Source organism: Epinephelus fuscoguttatus, linkage group LG19 (assembly GCF_011397635.1).
Source record: "Epinephelus fuscoguttatus linkage group LG19, E.fuscoguttatus.final_Chr_v1".
Lineage (NCBI taxonomy): Eukaryota > Metazoa > Chordata > Actinopteri > Perciformes > Serranidae > Epinephelus > Epinephelus fuscoguttatus.
In genome coordinates this window covers 37,996,916-38,015,416 of record NC_064770.1, presented here as the reverse complement: position 1 = coordinate 38,015,416, position 18,501 = coordinate 37,996,916, and the positions used below count along the sequence as shown (strand labels likewise).

At 42.9% G+C, this 18,501-nt stretch overlaps 1 protein-coding gene across 1 annotated transcript; it reads right to left on the bottom strand.

Annotated features, from left to right (window-relative positions):
• Nucleotides 1-8,908: 8,908 nt before the first annotated feature.
• Nucleotides 8,909-18,432, bottom strand: nat15 (N-acetyltransferase 15 (GCN5-related, putative)). Its single transcript, XM_049560799.1, has 7 exons — nucleotides 18,216-18,432; nucleotides 14,403-14,518; nucleotides 12,986-13,115; nucleotides 11,784-11,880; nucleotides 10,108-10,342; nucleotides 9,139-9,299; nucleotides 8,909-9,046 (listed from the first exon to the last, which is right to left on the bottom strand). Exons 2-6 carry the CDS (start codon nucleotides 14,510-14,512, stop codon nucleotides 9,143-9,145), a joined length of 729 nt encoding a protein of 242 aa, XP_049416756.1. The 5' UTR covers nucleotides 14,513-14,518; nucleotides 18,216-18,432; the 3' UTR covers nucleotides 8,909-9,046; nucleotides 9,139-9,142.
• Nucleotides 18,433-18,501: the final 69 nt, after the last annotated feature.

Below are 18,501 nucleotides of genomic sequence, written 5' to 3'. Positions count from 1 at the left end.
AACTGGTTGAACAGGAAATTGCCATTGTTCATGTGAAGCATGTAAAGCACCTCCTCACGCTCAGCAGAGGGAGACAAAGCTACAAGAAACAAGACCTGATTTATGAACACTAACTTCAATATATGTGCTTGAAGTTTACATAATAAACTGTGTGTGTGAGATGTGATGCTGATCAAACACACTGACCAGCTCCAGTGCTGCAGCTGAAATAATGCAGCCATAACAACAGTGTGTAATAACTAGCATTCCTTTTTTAAACTGGTCTCATTTATCTCCACCACACACTGCTGATTGCTTTTGTTCCACCCATGAGGGAAAACAATGAGAGCAGAGGCGTGGATGAAAGTTGACGCGTAGATATGACCTCCACCTGTTTGCCCTTCACATGTTCAGAGGCCACAGAGCTACAGAGAGACCCTACAATCTGTGCCCAAACTGTCATGGAAAAAAGTTGAAGTAATATGACAAACATATTCTAAATAAGGATGTCACAATAATTTATTTTTGCCCCCACCTGATCCAAGCATTTCAATACTGAGTATCTGTCGATCCGATTCTTGTGTTTTGCTGGATATACAGCTGCACAATTTAAGTACGTTAATCAAATGAACCCAATGTTCACTTTATTAGGTACACCTTGCTAGTACTGGCTTGGATCTTCAGAATTGCCCTAATTCTTGGTGTCAAAGATTCAACAAGGTGCTGGAAACATTCCTCAGAGATTTTGGTCCACCAGCCTGAACCGTTGATACACGGCAGGATGGATCCATGCTTTCATGTCGTTTACGCCAACTTCTGACCTCACCACTAACACCAGATTAGTTCAGGATTCATTGCTTAAAACTCAGGTAAAAGGAAAATCTCTGGTAGCTCATCTTGACATGTAACTCCAGCCTGTTTGGAAACAGACACTGATGTATGTTTCGATCAGGGACTTTTCCTTAAGTATGAATGGACATTTTATATTGTGATTGTATGTCTACATAATCGACCCAATCGCCAAGATAAATGTGGTAAATTTGGTAAATTTAATAAACCAACTTGGGTGACGCCACCCAAGTTGGTTTATTAAATTTACCAAAAGGACATTTGTGAGTGCTGGCTTCTTTTCTTTTTTCTTTTTTCTAGGGTTAGAGAAAGATCATGGTTTGGCTTAATGTACCCAGTTTTGTTGGCAACATCCCGGCAAAAAAATGCAGCCATGTCTAGGAAAATAATAACTGCTTGTTGTGGCACCAACCCTGCAAGAATCCAGCAAAGTCTTGGTAGTAAAACCAACCCTTTTCATGTCACTATTGTGGCTGGAAATGCAGGTATGTCTCTGTAAAAAAAAAAAAAAACACCGCTTTTCATCATTTATTCCTGCAGGAACGCAGAAAGGTCTTGCTAAAAATAAACCCTTTTCATGTCACTTTCATAGCTGGAAATACAGGTATGTCTCAGTAAAACTCAAGGGCTATTCGTACCACTATCCTGGCTGAAAACACAGTGGTGTTTCAGTATAAAACAACCACTTTTCATGCTACTATCCTGGCTGGAAACACAGTAATGTTTCAGAAAAACAACCGCTTTCCATGGTACCACTGGTCTGCAGGAGTCCATTGATGTCTTCGTAAAAACAATCTCTTTTCATGTCACTATCGTGGCTGGAAATACAGCTAAGTCTCCATAAAAAATGGCCGCTTTTCATGGCACTATTCGGCTGGAAATGCAACAGTGTCTCAGTATAAAACAAACGCTTTTTGTTCCACTATCCTGGCTGGAAATGCAGCGATGTTTTGGGGGGAAAAACAACCGCTTTTCATGTCACTGTAGGGGCTGGAAACACAGCTGTGTCTCAGTAAAAAAAGTCACTGCTATACTGTATGTGCCACTATCCTGGCTGGAAATGCAGCAATTTTTTGGAAAAAGCACCCCTTTTTGTGGCACCAACCCTGCAGGAACAAAGCGATGTCTTGGTAAAAACATTTGCTTCTCATGTCACTGCTGTGGCTGGAAATGTAGCTATATCTCTATAACAGTAACAACTGCTTATCATGGCACTATCTGGCTGGAAATGCAACAGCATCTCAGTAAAAAACAATAACTATATCTGCGATATCCTGCCTTGAAACGCAGGGACGTTTCGGTGAAAGACGACCTCTTTTCGCTGCACTATCTCAGCTGGAAATGCAGCAGTTTCTCAATAAAAAACAACTGATTTTTGTGGCACTATCCCTGGTGAAAAAACAGCTATGGGTCACTAAAAAACACCCATGTTTGGTGGATAAAAATCTGCTGAAAATACGACTTCCTAAAAAAGAGCCAGTCTTGTTTGTTGGTCTTGGAACAGTGGTATGAAACATAAAATATAACGTATCTGTTGTTTGCAGAGATGTATAATACCAGACGATTTACCACAAAGTAGAGACCTTAATTTTATTTTTGTGTTTCAGATAATCAGTTTTGGATGTGAATTCTTCTCTCTGGGGTATCCAGTATTTCAAACTGAAGCCTTAATCCGGTGGTGTCTTTTGTCTTTCCAGGTCAAGTCGACTGCTGCTGTACAGTTTATGATGAGTAACATTACAGGAGGAGAAACGAGTCCTTCTGAAAGATCCTTAAGCCACAAACACTCCTCTTCTCCCCCCGACAGAGCGTCAGCTAAATAACATGTACAATGTAGAGAAGACACAGACAGGTCGTGAACAGCAACAGAAACCCGATGTTGAATTTAAAATAAAACCTGCTTTTGCTTTTTCTTCACCCATTATTAAAACAAAATCATGTGCAGAAAAACTTTCACAGTCCTAAATCAAGTAAATCCAATTCATGGACACTAAATATTAAAAATGAGACTATTGTCAAAATGTCTTCCGTTCCCTACAGTACTCAGGTTCTTGAGATGCATTGTTTTGGCAGGATGCTAATGCTGCCACTGTGTCTGTGTGTCACCGGGTGTTTCAGGTGCTCAGGACACAATGGAAGGCTTCTGCAGTGTATTTAAAGGGGCACTCCACCAGTTTCACACATCAAATTCAGTACACTTCCAATGGAGTTGACTACAGAGTGCTGCAGGGATGATATTTTTTGTAGGCCAACCCGGAAGTTAGCATCGTCCTGCTTCCCTCTACAAAAAGCCAACAGGATTTTTCATCACATTTTGGATTACTACAAAAGATAAGCTCTGCGGCAACCTAAATTTTACGATACTAAAATTTTTTGTTCAGCGAAATACTCCTCAATTATAGAACTACACCAGTTGCATGACTTTAGCGTCACTACAACAAAACTGTACAGCCGTGATTGGAGCACTGGGTGTGATGATGTTTTGTAGTCTCATTTAGCCACTTGCTAGCAGCCGCGTTTTCAAGACGCGTAACTAAAGGCTTCAAAATTCACAAGTGGGGTGTTTACTGACGTATTTTATGTCACAGAACAAAACATGAAAGTCTCATAAGCTTGTGTTAACCAGAGTTTATTTCAGGCATCTAAACAAAAGCCCGCTGACTTTGAGACGAGGGGACTGGAAGTGTAAAAATGCAAACTCATTTCCAGGTTTTAGGACTCATTCCTTCAGCACTCTATTCAGCCTGTTGCATCACATCCTCAGTGACTGTGCGGGAGCTCTTTTACTTTTTCTACTGGAAAGCCCCTGTGATGGGAGTCTGAGAGGCATTGACCAGTCAGGGTGGGCCCCAAAAAAGATGCTGTTACTCTGCATTATGGGAAGTGTAGGAGCCCAAGGTCAGGATACCTCTGCTGCTTTGCTTTGTCGCTCCCTCCAGGATGCTGCGATCACTACAATTAACGCAAATTCAGCCAATTCTGATGAATTCTGTGTGACTATGCAATTTTATCCAATCACCGCAAATTCAACTTTTTAAAACTGGTATAATCTAATTTCACTGTAAAGCTGCACACAGCGCATCGATTCGCTCAGCCCCTCCATCTCTCTCTGTGTTTGTCATGAGACTACTGCTGCACCTGGGACGAAAATCTGCTAATCCTCGGATGGTGTAGGAATGACCCGCCCTATTCTCCCTATGATTGGCTAGTACTTGTTGCCTTCATTGGTTGGGTTGATTAGGTTTAGGCAAGAGGAGTGGGATTGGTTCAGGTCAGGGTAAAGGCCCTGACACACCAAGCCAACGGTCGACGGTCGACCAAAGTCGGGTGAGCGTCTGTCGCCCTAGTTTGTGCGGTGTGTCCCGCACCGTCGGCAGAGCTTGTTGGTGGAGCTTGTTGGTGAGAGAGATCACTCTGATTGGCTGTTAGAGAAACCCCTCAGCTGACAGGATGTACCACTCTCTCACTCCGCTCTCTCTCACGCAGGCGCAGAACGTATGTGCTACTTGGCCGTCGGATGTAGTCCGTGTAGTGTGTTCAAATGCAACTGACACAGGGCGACGTGAGGCGACGTAGACGCAACAGTTGGCTTTCGTCACCACTAGTTCTTTGATGTTGGTTTGGTGTGTCCGCACCTTTGTCAGGGTAAGCCAGTCAGAGGCAGAGTAAGGCTGGCTAGTCCTTCACCAACCTAGGGTTCCGAAATTCGTGCCTTGGACAGAGTCACACACACAGTGACAAGGCTAACTGTTAGCATCACATGGCTAACGTTACCCAACTGTTATCAACAGGTTTAACAACACAGCTGAGCCGTTCCAGTGTCTTTGTGAGATTAACAGCCTGGTGTCTGACACTTCTGCTCAAGCGGCAAAATCTAAGGAGTAGGGATGAGATCAGGTTGTGCTGTGTTAGCTTCAACTCAGGAGGAGGAAAAGGAGACAAGGGGCTGATGAAGACGGTCCTTCAGCTCTGAGTCCAATGGTCTTCACTCCCACATCACCTATACCATCACGAACAGATTATAGCTCTGTGGGAAACACAGAATGCTCACAAAAATCAACTCCAAATCCACCTCTCAAGTTGCCAGTCCATGCTCCTTCACAAGCGAAGTCCCCACGGGCTGAGCTACTGCCGCCACATACATTGTAATTTTTTTAGAAAAGCTGCCAAGAAATCAGGTAATTCAGGCCGCAGCAATCACAAAAACAGCCCGCAAAATCCTGGAGGGACGGATGTGGACCACTGTAGCACTGATAAAGCAGAGCATGGAACCGACCTGCAGGGAACTGTCTCTCTCACGTCCCGCCAAATGTATAGAAGTGCAGCATTAAATCAGTGGAGTGCCCCTTTAAGACAAACAGCTGAAATCATGGCATGTTGTGAAAGAAAACAAGGCTCAGGTTTATGACAATGTAATATGACAGTCACAATGTTAAAACAACGTAAAACATTTGAACAGCAGGACCAGTCGCACTGACTCAGTCTTTACAATCAATCAAATTCAAAACAAAAGAAATTTTTTGCATACACAATATCTGAAATTTACCTCTGAGCTACCTGCCGAGTGAACTCACAATCTTTCACCTTTTCACAATGAATCCATGTTTTTCCCACAGTTCCCGTCTCAGTGCTATGTCACGTATAAAACCTATCACCTCACAGACTGACACATCCATCAGGTGCGACAGAATGCAACGAAACTGAGAAACTACAATGTTACTCACTGACAACGTTACCACTCAACATGTTGGCTGAACTTCACTCTTCCACAGACAGATCAGACCAACATTTGGCACTTACTGGGTGCTAATTTTGGACCCTGTGCATACACACACACACACACACATACAGACATACACACCTGCGTGCACAGAGGCACACAAGGTGCATGATGTGTGTGTGTTTGGGAGCATTACTTCCTTTTTCTCATCTCTTCTACAGGCTCACATAAAAATCTAATCTTGGCCATATTTTAAAATCTGGACAAACAAATGGACATTTCTCTACGTTAGCAGCAACATTACATACACAGAGCAGACAGACGAGGCTGCAGCCACTTAAAACCTCTAAAATAAAAACCCCAGCAACTCCCCGTTCCTCTGGTATCAGTTATACACAGGCAACATTTAGAGACAGTGTAGAGAGGCCTCGCTGCTTTGAGTTTTGTTCATATTTGTGTGTAAGACTTTGAAACAGAGCTGCATAAAATGTGAGGTGAGGCGTTACTGAGTCACGTTCATATGTTTCTGTACTGACGTCACTAGTACCAGTACTAACGTTACTGCACACAGCAAATCAGACATTATCATGACCTTTTAAAAGGGAAAAAATCCAGAGGTGTGGATTTGAGTCACGCAACTTCAACTCTAGTCAGAAACAAGTCACAAAAACCCGCTTCCACCAAGCAGCCCAGTACAGTACGGTTCAGTTTGGTATCCTTTTTTCCCGTTTCCACTGTGAAAAGTTGTGGATGGTACCAACAGAAGCGTTCCTTAGCGTCCCCATGTTTGGTCCCCCCTCTGTTGGGGTACCTAGCACACAGAGCTGGTACTAAAAGGTGCAGCTGTGAACACTGCAGTCTGATTGGTCAGTAGAGGACGCTCACTCTGCTCAGGGCTGAGTTGTGTCTGGTTTTGAGGCTCATGTAACCACTGTTCATACTGTGGAGAGTTTTATTAGTAAACTGTAACTATAAAATGAAAGGATGTTTTGCTGCCTCTCACAGCAGCTGGAGTCTGAGAAAAATAACTTCATTCACTGGGCCGACTGCCGGCAACTTTTAAGGTGGAACGTTAACTTGTAATGTTACTCAATGCATGAGTTGATGACGTGAATCCATCAGCACACCTTAAATTTCACTGTGACAACTCTGACCATCACTTTAGTTTTTATATGACACACACTTTTAGTAATGACTTTAAAAATATAGATTCATTTGGAGCGGATTATGTGAAGGTCATATATTCTAATCCTCACTTCCTGTGGGCTCCAGCAACACTAAACCCCTGAGCTTGCCTGAGAAGGACTAAATGCACAAAGCTGCTATTTTTAAATATCCCATGGAGAGAGACTCTCACTGCAGCCTGTTCTGTTTTGTTGTGAAAATGTGGGCGTGCAGCCTCGTTCTGTGGACGATAAACCAGGTTACAGTTTAACGATGCTTGGTGGCGTCTGGATGAAACGTGCTAGGACAAGAACAATAAAAGTTAAGGTGGTGAAAATCCAAGTAGGGTGTGTGGGAGGGGTGGTGGATGGGTCCAACAAACACCGCCCTTCACCCAGGAGAGCGGTGTGCGCGTCCTGCGAGATTATAGAGCCAAACCCTGTTTTTTTCCCCTAAACCCAACCACATGCGTCAGTTGTTGAAGGAACGTGGACGTGTTAAAACAACAGATGCTTTGCTGGCTGTATGTGGCTCTTGCAGGACATTATCATGATGATATCACAGAAGCTCGAGTGTCACTGCTGCATGCCGCTGCCACGGTAAAAAGATGTGGCAAATCAACTGCGACTGGCTGTGTCAGAACACAGATCAGCATCGGCAGAAGAGTCCTGTGAGACGGAGTCTGGGCTTTTCCAAGTTGTTATATTCATTGTAGTTTTTTTTTAGGAACAACAAAGCAGGCTTGCGTTACTGTACAATCCAAATCTTTTTAAAAACCTTTTCAGTGTGTAGGTTGTTAGCTTGAAGGTTGTTGCTGTTTCCTGTAGTCACTCGACTTGACCAAATCAAAAAAAGACTTGCAACTCGACTTGACCAACGACTCCTGACTCAAAATACCCGATACATCCCCCCACGCCTAAAGATTAAAAAGCATGTCTTTTTTTTTTTTTTTGCCAAAAATCAATTCATTACCCTTCATTTCCTGAAACAACTAATGTTAACATTATTCATTTCCAACAAGTCGACACTTGATTTCCCAGATCCGACGGCACGCGATCAAGTTGCAGGAGAGAGCAACGAAGAACTAACGTCACCTGACTGAGCACCAGACATTTATTGTTCGCGTACAACAACTATGTGGTGGTCGACAAAAAGCAAACTGCAGTATGCAAAACGTGAGGGTCGAAAATTACAAACTGAGACGCAACAACTTTAGCTGATTTGTTTTAACAAATAAATGCACATTTTAAATAGCATTACATTTTTAAAAACTTAATGTATTACTAGTCTGCTGTTAAAATAGCATTGTATTTGATGAAGGGTGCACTGTGACTTGTTTACGACTCGAAACTCACTTGAACCCAGTTTAGGATTAGAGTGCAAGGACTTGAGAATTACTTGTGACTTGTCTCACCTCTGGAAGAATCCCTTTTGAAAACTGCTCCTAAACATTTCTCCCATCTACACTGTGTCTCATCGTTCCCTGTGTATAATCAGCTTTATTCTACCCGACTACCCCCGTTTATTACCATCCCTAGATTCACAGACCAATCAAATTTCACTTGTTCTCGAGTCTCTATTTTACAAAGTGGAATTGACTCTGGATTCAGTCTCTACTCAAAAAGGGGACAGGATGTGTTATCTTTCAACTACCAACAGCATAGAATAGACATACATATAGAGAGAAATTTATATATTACCTTAGTATATATAATATACAAACAGTATACATAGTCTCTGTGACAGTGGTGGACAGGATGAAAGGAGACGGGAAGACAGGCAGGGTTGAACCTTTAGTCTCTGTAGGGTTCCCAGCGTGTGTGTGAGTGTGTGTTTCACCCTTTTCACACCAAATCGACGAGCTCTGTGCGCCCGGGTCGACGTGGTTTATCTGAAGCAGGTCCTCCGCTTTGCTCTGCTGCCTGGGTTGGCTTTGGTATGACAGGGTAAACACAGGTTACTATAGTAACTATGGGATGGCGTAGCATACATGGGGTGGTATAGTAACTGAACGATTTAAAGAAATCCCGCGGTTTTACCAGATCACTCCGTCTGTCTGTCTGTCAGTGTAAAAACATGAATGACGTTGCGATGCAACAACCCTGTTTCGCAGAGGGCGTAGAACTACAGCTGCACACCTGGAGCCTGTGTGAACAGTGACAAACGTGTTTTGGATCTGGAATGATGTTGTAGTAAGTGAACGGTCAAACGCAGGTTGAACCTGAGTCCTGTGTCAAACACAGGCGTGTGGAAAGCCGTACGAGATCGAGAATGTGAGTGTGCGCGTACATCTTGGTGTGTACAGGGGAAGACTGATGAGAAACAGCTGAGCTCCTGAAACAAAAGGAGAGAAAGAGACAATCAGACATCCACTGATACGCAGAGAGAGTCGTGTCATACCTGCTGTCAGCGCAGCTCCCACCCACCATGTCACATTGTTCTGCTGTACTGTATGCCGGTCTTGGAGGCGATGTTGGACCAGGGCAGCAGAGAGCGCAGCAGGGACTGGGCCTGTCGGTACAGCCTCTGAGGGATGGAGCAGGGGCTCAGGCTGGCCAGGGTTGAACCAATGTGCTGGATATAGTCAGTGGGACAGGAAGTTAAGGACAATGTGTAAAATACAACAGCTATGATCTCGAATCATCAGCTGGAGACCTCAGTCAACTGAGATTGCTTCAAGTTGAGCAGTCTTTAGATGTTTCGGTCCCCAGATTTTGCTACGGAGTGAGCTCTCTTAACATTCACACTACTCTTTGGTACAGACAGCGGCCGGAGGAGGAGAGGCTTCGCACCGTAAGGTTCTGAGATAACATTATCATCTTTCTCCTTCTCTAAAGTGGCTAATCTACAGCTCACAGTACAGTTAGTCAAATCCCAACTGTGACTTTATTAACATGCAATATTGCTGATGAAGAAGAAAAGACTAGGAGGAAGATGAGTAAATTTATGTATTTCACTGTTGAAAAGATGGTGCTTTAATAAAACTGGGCTGTCGGTGCAGTAGAAAGACACAAATCGTTTTAAATTTGGTGCTACATGACCAGAGGAAACCGAACACACCGTCCCAGAAGAATAAGCGGTGCTGCTAGCTAGCTCGTAAATGACCCGAGTGGTGCACATTTCAGAGCAGCCAAGGATAGCTTACCACTGGAGACTGCAGCACTGGGCACCATATTTCCGCATGCTAACGCAGCTAGACAGCTCTCTGTCAGTAAAGCCAAGAGAAAATAAAATAAAAGGCAAAACATTAAAATGTCCTCTACATGGATCGTCAATGCCTCACCACTAGATGTCACTAAATCCCCCTAAATCTGACACATTGGACCTTTAAATCAATCTGTCCACTACAGAACAATGAGCGGGTGTCTCCTTTTCCTGCCGTCACAAAAGGATATAATATTGTCCAGGGTGGGTGGCCCCCGTTGATGTAGAGCACGTATGTGAATCCATCTTTGAGGACGCCTCGTATGGAGTAGTAGTAGGGCAGGTAGTGGTGCTGCCTGAAGTCCCTGTTCTCATAGAAGTGGATGGCAGTGTTGTTGGTGGTGAGGACGTGCAGGTAGATCGCCTTACAGTGGTCCTGGGCTGTTGTTGAAATGTGCTCCTTCAAACTGTCCAGCAGTAGGGAGCCTGGATAATGGAAAAGAGAGAGGGTTCAATCAAAATTTAGCATTACATGTGCCATTCACAGGCCTTTATTATAGCAGGTGCTATCAAAGTTTACTGCTAAGTAATCCACAACTTATAGTCAATGTAAATGAAGACAATTTTCCATCTCTCTGCCTAGATTTTATTATGTTCTTCTTATTTAAAGTATTCGGAACGTTCCTTGGCACAGCGTGCAGATGAGGCGAGCCCTGAAGTAGAGAATGGGGATGAAGAGTGATGTGGAGTCGGCCTGTTTTCTTCTGGACGGGTAGGCGCAGCGGTTAGCCTAGTTAGCTTGCTAAAGTGTTAGCGTGAGGTCTGACCCAGAGAATGAGAATGACTTGCCACACAAGCTGCAGCAGTCCAGTGCTAAGGGTTTTAAAGCACCTTGATAACCTCCATTAGCTGCGTGTTACAGCCTCTCCTGCAGCTGCTGTGATGAAAGTGGGCCAAACTACAGTGTTTTTGCCTCATGTCTCTCGCTATAGGGTGAGGCCAAGTGTCATTTCTTATGTGATAGTGGTTTGTCTTATAGCAGCTGAAATCTCCCTTTATGAAATGGGACAACCCCTGATAAGCCATCAGTAGTCGTCGACGGTGTTTACGTGTACTCAAGTCGTCAACGTTAGCAGCCCATGCTCCTGCCGATGATTTCTGATAACACTCAGTTTTAAATGTGCCTCCGACAAACCTGTCTGAAGCACCATGTAGCCCTAGACTCACAAGTCAGTCTTTAGACGCTTTGCTTAACTAAAGACTGATGTCTTTCTCCCTGATTTTGTGTTTAGATGGGCGGATACAACAAACTCCCTACGTTGCAGAACCAATAGTAAATCCGCAGGGCGGTCCTTTGGTGGCTCGCTGAACTCTTGTGCTCGTAAACATAGTCCGACTGCGTTAAAAGTTTTAACCAAAGTCGCTGTAAGTCCTTCATTTCCACAATCTTGTGGACTGAGCACACGTTTGATAAAACAGAGTTAAATCTCTCGGCATCCATTTTCAAGCTCTCTGTGTGTTTGTTTCCTCGCCGACGAGAAAAGGGGGAGAGCATATTTCCAGGAGGGCATGTCCTTTTCAAAAATGCAAGAGGCGTTGCTTTGTTGCCGGCCGTTTTCTCCGGTGTGTTGAACACACTTTAGAAAGGAGTGTCCCCAGACTATCAGAAGGCGGAGATCTCTGATTGTCTGGTGGTGAGACTAATGTAGCCCTAACATTTCGCTCTACCCCTCTATCCCAACAAGAATAAGGACATCCTACCCCGAGATGTGAACGTGTAAAATTGAGGGGTGAGCGGCAGGGAAGAGGAGTGTATTGGGATTGTGTCTCAGTCAATAAAATTTCCTCTAGTTTGACAGTGTGTGTGTGTGTGTGTGTGTGTGTGTGTGTGTGTGTGAGAGAGCGAGTGAGAAAAGGGGAGCAGTACCTATGCCATGTTTCCTGAACTCTTTGACCACTCCCAGGCTCAGGATGTAGGCTACCTGTGTGTCCACAGGGAAACTGGAGGCCAGGATGTCTCCATCCTAAAACACACACAGATGAAGACAGAGACAAGATGACAGATTGTGTCCACCAAAGTACTTTTTTCCTTCCAAGCGCTCCTCAGGAAACGCAGAGCTGCGGGTGCTTGAGAGCGTTTTGGAGGAGGCGCTGTGATCTTCTCAGCTGAGCAGCTTTGGTTGAGTCTGGTTGTTATGATGTGGAACATCCGTTGAAGTAAACATGTCAGCAGAAGAGAGTTTTGGCTTTGGACGAGGGGAAGACTGAGGCAGAGAGAAAGCACGGACCCACCCGTCTAACAGATTTCTCCTCCATAGTTGTTATTCAGCACTTGTACATGGAAGATGTGACAGTTTGTCTTTGCGGTATTTGTCCCTCCTTCACTGTGTTTGATCAGCTAAAGGGACAGTGACGAGTGCACTGTTTTACCCAGAGTTTAACATTTTTCACCTCTCGAATAAAAGCTACATTTGATTCAGTAATGAATTAAAAAACATCACTTAAGAGGATCTTTCCCTCTCCACATGCTCTGTGTGCTCCCTGCCGGTCTTTGCGTAGGCAAATTAGCCACAGGGAAGGCAGAGTCCAACATGCAAATGCTGTTCCAAAGGGAAATGATGTTTTGACACCATTTACTGAGTAAACAGCTTAAAAACTACAGCCTAAAGTGAGAGGAGCAGATTTCTGATAGCCCAGTTGAATATATCTAACTCCTGTATTTTATATCTGTACATCTGCCATTCTGTATAAATATATTCTGCTGTTTTAAGACATGAGTTTCTCCTCATACAGACTGCTGCACAGAATGATAGTCATGTCATACATTTACATATCATTTAAAAAGGAGCACATCTGTGAAAAATTAAAGAAGAATGCTTGATGTTCATCACCATCCCTTATGTCTTATTCTTCTGTAATAAAAGAGTCTAACTCAGTCAGGGCCTCTGGTTCATCTAATTAGCAGACTAAAAACAGACTCTACTCTCTGTGTTCCACTTTAGACCTTTCCTCAGCTGAGCGAGAGTGGATGAATCAAACTAACAACACACTCTGTGACACCATCTTTACATAGAACATTTCATAGAAGCCTTGTGTTTTGTGTGAGTGCAACAGGGCTGAACATTGTACCTCTTTGTGTACTTTGGTCCGGCCTTTGATCTCGGCCACAATCATTCCCACGATGCCTCCTCTGAAGGTGGCAGCGAGGGAGAAGAACTTCTTGTTGGAGGTGATGTCCTGATACCATGAGTCCGGGTACCTGCAAGCAGAGGTCAGAGAGGTTGGCAGTGATCAGTCGGCATGTGAAGGAATCTGTCACACTGTTCTAGAGAAGGTGGCAGAATAATGGGGTTCCTTATGATACAAGTCAAACCAGATTAGAAATATATCGGAGCAGGGCTGAAAAGACTCCTTGAGAAACTCGAATAACTCGATTAACCTCATGCATGAGGTTAATCCAGATAACTCTCACTCATTCTTGAGAAGTGGGACAAAACCTTATTTTTGGTGGTGTTTGATTTTTACTCTTCAATCAGACTGGAAAATATTTTTTAAAGGTCACAGTCTTGGCAGCTTCAGACTTCATACCCAATGACATCACAAGGTTGAGACATACTTCTCTGGTTTCTGGATTTGACAGAGAGGAGCTCACATTCACAAATACTGATTAAACTTCCCTTAGACATGGAGATAACATATTGGAATTCTTAATTTAGGTGGTGTTCCCCTTTAACTCTGCAGAAGTAAGCTTTAATCAAAGTTTGAAGAAAATGGTTTGATAATATCTGGTCACAGCTGAGAACTGGAGTTTGTCCTCTGGACACACTGAGGTTAGCTGATTAAAAAACACTTGGGGGGAAAACTGGTTGTGCAAGCTGCGTGAATTCAGAGAAATGGAAGTGGGTCATATTTTGTTTTGTAGTTTACATACTATGATGATTTAAGACAGTAAAGATGACAAAGACGATGTTGTTGAGTTTGCTAATTTTGTCTCAAAAGCCTGTAAAAAAGGGAAAGTTTAGTCAATGTTTTATTATTTTCTGAAGCTGTGAATGTGAAGGATTTGTGCTACAACTGTTTGATAAAGTACATCCATAACTTTAGAGCTGCCTTACATCAATTTAGGGTGTTTTGTTAGCTCATGCAGCCTGTATGCTCAACACCATCATAAAAATTAAATTCAGTAATTCATCTTAATTTCCCGTGAACTTCCGAGATGTCACACACTCACATTTCCAGTGAGCACGCTTCTCAAAACTGGCTGTAATGCACCAAAGAGCAATCACTACTCAGCCTGTAGTCAACTAATGAGTGTGCACGAGTGCAGAGAATAAAGGCTTTACAATGCAAATCAGTAAAAAGAAAAAAAAAAGTTGATTTTGTGACAGTTCCTTTACAAGTCTCCCCCTAAACATTGCCTGCAAATGTCCACTGATAGATTTGAATCAGTATAAATATAATTAACAAATACAGATTAGGATGTAGTTTGGATAAAAAGCTTCAAACTCTGACGCTAACAGGAGCTATCACTGGATGTGACTCTTACTCGATTGGGAACCAATCACCACAGAGCAGCTTGACATTCTCTATGTCATCGTGGCAGAGGAAGCGGAGCTGGACTTCACTGAGAGCTGTGGGAGGCACCACGTCACTCATTCACACCTGCAGGAACACAGAGAGACAGACGGGTCACTGCGTGTCAGTAACTCACTCCGACCTGAACAAACAGTCAAGATATCAAAGTGAAAGAAACTGAAGATCAACATGTAGTCCTCACAGTGGTCATTCACACCAAGAAGAACCAGATAAACACATCGAAATGGGGTTGGATCATTTTTAAAAACCATGACCTATGATAGCCTCTTGTGCCATGATCAGGTGGGATTAAGTGTGTGTATATATGCGTCTGCGTGTATCCATTTTCATAACCAACATATAACAGGCTTCTCATACAAAATTTGCACAAAATTTCAAGACTTTTCCGTGACTTTTCAAGGATCCTAAAACATTTTTTCTTGCTCCACTTGCCCGCATTTCTCAAACATGTCAGACAATATTTAAACATAATTTCAGGCAGGAGACACACAGAGCGCAGGGAGAAAACGCAGAAATGTACGTGATGGTAAGCAAAACGTCATCACACATCAACACATTTTTGAGCCAAGTTATGTCGACAGCTACAGAATATACACATTACATTACATTACTTCACTTATTTCATCACTGTAACAGTTTCATTACACACAATAAAATTTCTTGACTTTTCCAAAACTTGTCATTTTTACTAATCCCATGGCTTGAAAACATGATTGTAATATTCTATAGCTTTCCCAGGTTTTCCGTGACCATGGTAACCCTGATTTAAGGATATATGACTCTTCTTTTAAGAGATTTGTATCAGCACATAAAGTTCATGTAACCTCATTTAAGAAGCTAAATAAATGACCAAAGCAGTGACATTACTGACTGAACATATATAACAAACGTTGCAAAATTATTAACAGTCCGAATTATCAATAAATAGGCTAGGTCACTTTTTTAGATGTATTTTTTGGTATAGAAATACATCACTAGAAATTCACTACAATATAAGGGAAAGCAGCTGCCAATCAAAAGTCTGTCATCTCCTGCCACCAAAGTTCGATGTGGTCCAGTTAGTCAGATGTGTGAGACGTCTCTTTAATACGCTTGAATAGTCTTTGATGCTTTTTAAGTTCTACAGAGTCCTCTTTACAAACAGATTTCATTTTGTATGAAGGGTTTGTTCAACCAGACTGACAACTGAAGAGACAAAGATCCCTCTGAACAACAGCTGAATCAGAACAGAAGAAATCAGCAGTCACTGGTGAAAGCAACTGGACGCTGAGCATCATAATGTGTGCAGATTTTAAAAAAGAACAGGTTCCTGTTTAACTGTCAACGGCACAATAATGTCTACAACAAGCTGGAAATAACTGCAGCAAAGCTCTTCACAATAGAAACTACTGGAACATGAGCTGAATGAACTATGACGTGACAAATCACATCTTAAACCTCTTCAATATAAGCGTTGAGTAGACTGCAGAGGGCCCAGAGAGAAATGCACTAACACACTTTGTTGTAATCTGAGAGTCACTTACACGTTTCTGGACTGGAAAACAAAAATTGTTCCAACAGTATTCTCCCTGTAATCGACTACATGGAAGTTTAAATAATTTAATTCCTCTTCCTATTGCCGGCTGCAAGGAGGCTGCAGTCCATCAGGACCAAAACCTCACACCACAAAAACTGTTTCTTCCCAACTGCAAGTGGGCTGATCAACACGGCCCTGGACCCCCACTGACACTGACTCTTATCCTGACATTATACATCACATTAACACACATCCTGCCATCATTACTACAGCCCTCTTGCACATATTTTGTATTGTACCTGTTTATGCTGTGAACTTTTATATCCCCTGCACAATAATTTGCACACTCCTACATCCTCTCATGGCAACGGCACTCCCCAATGACAGGTCAGTGTGCCAGGCTACACTGCACAAACTGCTCAGGAATGGCTCAAGACACATGACAAAGAGGTCAAAGTGTTGACCTGTCCTTCAAATTCCCCAGATCCCAATCTGACAGAGCATCTGTGTGACGTGCCAGTACCCAAGAGGTAACCCTGACCCACAGTGGGGCCTCCTGACACAAGACCTCTGGGAGTGTCCTGTGCTGTCTGGCACCGGGGTGCTGGTGGTGGATCCTTTGAGTCCTCTGTGTTGCTAGGTGCGGTGCCAGCATGTCAGACAGATGCTCGATTAGATTGGGATGTGGGGAATTTGAAGGGCAGGTCAACACCTTGACCTCTTTGTCACATTCTTCGGGCCATTCCTGAAAAGGTTTTGCAGTGTGGCATGGCAGACTGTCCTGCTGGGGGACGCCAAAATGCAAAAATAGGAATCCATTCCTCTCCTTTATATTGTACCCATTTGTATTTTTAAGACTACAACTTTCTGTGTGAACAGTCCTGTTGTCGTGAACACATCTATGGCATTTACTCTTTGCTTCTCCACTGCTGTTGTCTTGTGTGCACGATAACAACATTCATAAACAATAAATGCGTCACACAAACGCAGCACACAACCTGACTAGTTTAATCCAAAACATAATTGCAGTGATGGCTGAATGAAAGAGGGAAAAACATGACCCCTGACACAGAGTTCACTGGCAGAGTCTTTTCAGAGAAGCTCAGACAACAAATATCCAGGTCGTCAAATCAGATCAGAACACTGGTTAAAAAAATCATGATACACTGCTCTTTTCGCTGTGCAGAACAGACCCCAACACATAAATGACTGATGCCATTTTCTACTGATGCTGATAGCTGCTGTAAAATGTACTAAATGTACTGCATTAAAAACAACATGACTCATTAACCCTAATTCATATTGTAGACGCTAACTGTGATGTGAGCTTGTATTTCTGTGGCTGGTGACCCTGCCACTGGCTACAGATTTTACATATCCACTATTAAAACAATAAAACAGTACTCACACGGTCACAAAACAACAGACGACAAAACAAAGTGACGTGGAAAAGAACATTTGTTTACCCTGATGAAAACATGAAAGTAGAATAGAACTTTTATTCTGACAAAATTTTAGCCATTTACACCATAAAATTGTTCATAAAATGCTCACATTTTTCTTGTGGACGACCCCTGAACCCCTGGTTTTATGTGTGTTCTCCCTTATATGTTGATTCTGACATAAAAACTATTTTTAAAGCAAATAATACATTTGGTGTCTGATTATATTACTTTTATTTTAATAAATCCTTGTTGAAACTGTTATTAATTAAGGGAAGAAGAGACAAATGGACATAACAGCTGATTCAACAGTGTAATAGAGGGCAAAGTGCATCTGGAAATATGATATATGACGTTTAATAACATTATTTTATGGCCCATTTTTAGTGTTTAACAGCTTCACAGACTATAAAAAGTTGACTTATGACAGACCTTTGCTGTGAAGAACAGACACAAACACACTGAGGTTGTTAGCTGCTGAGAAATATATTTGATAGCATTAATCTATTTATTTATTCACTACATTACCAACCTAATAGTGAAGACATTAACAGGAATATCAGCTTATATTTCTGTGGCTGGTGACCCTGCCTCTGTTTATATCTGTTATTTTATATTTACAACACATCCAAGCGTCACTGTTAAATATATATTATTCACACAGTCACGAGACGACAGATGAAAACACACAATAACCTGGTGAAACACGCTCTAACAAGTAAAACAACTGCCTGCTGATTAGCAACCAGGCTAACCTTAGTAACCGCTAGCTAACGGCTAACGCTCGGATGCTAAGCTAACGTACCTTGTTTCAACACTCGGGCCGGAGGAAAGTCGAGGGGAAATATATTCCGCGGGTTTCTCTCGACACACAGACACTACGCCGGACACAGCATGGTAACACACCGGTTTATTCCCGACTCTCAGGGCCGTTTCATCACTGTACCGACGCTACACAGGCTGCTAACGCTAGCCAGAGCTCTGCCTGCTTAGATAACAGCTGGATGTTTTCTTCCGGTTTGTGGCTGCTACACAAATGACGTCACTCGGAGGGGTTTTCTTCTGGCGAGTCATCGGTCGGTGTCGAACAC

Coding starts and splice junctions, on each gene's coding strand:
- nat15 (XM_049560799.1), bottom strand. CDS start 14,512: ATGAGTGACGTGGTGCCTCCCACAGCTCTCAGTGAAGTCCAGCTCCGC. Junction 11,881..12,985: donor GGACCAAAGTACACAAAGAG/GTACAATGTTCA, acceptor TGTGTGTTTTAG/GATGGAGACATCCTGGCCTC. Junction 9,300..10,107: donor CACCCACCCTGGACAATATT/ATATCCTTTTGT, acceptor TTCCTGTCCCAC/TGACTATATCCAGCACATTG.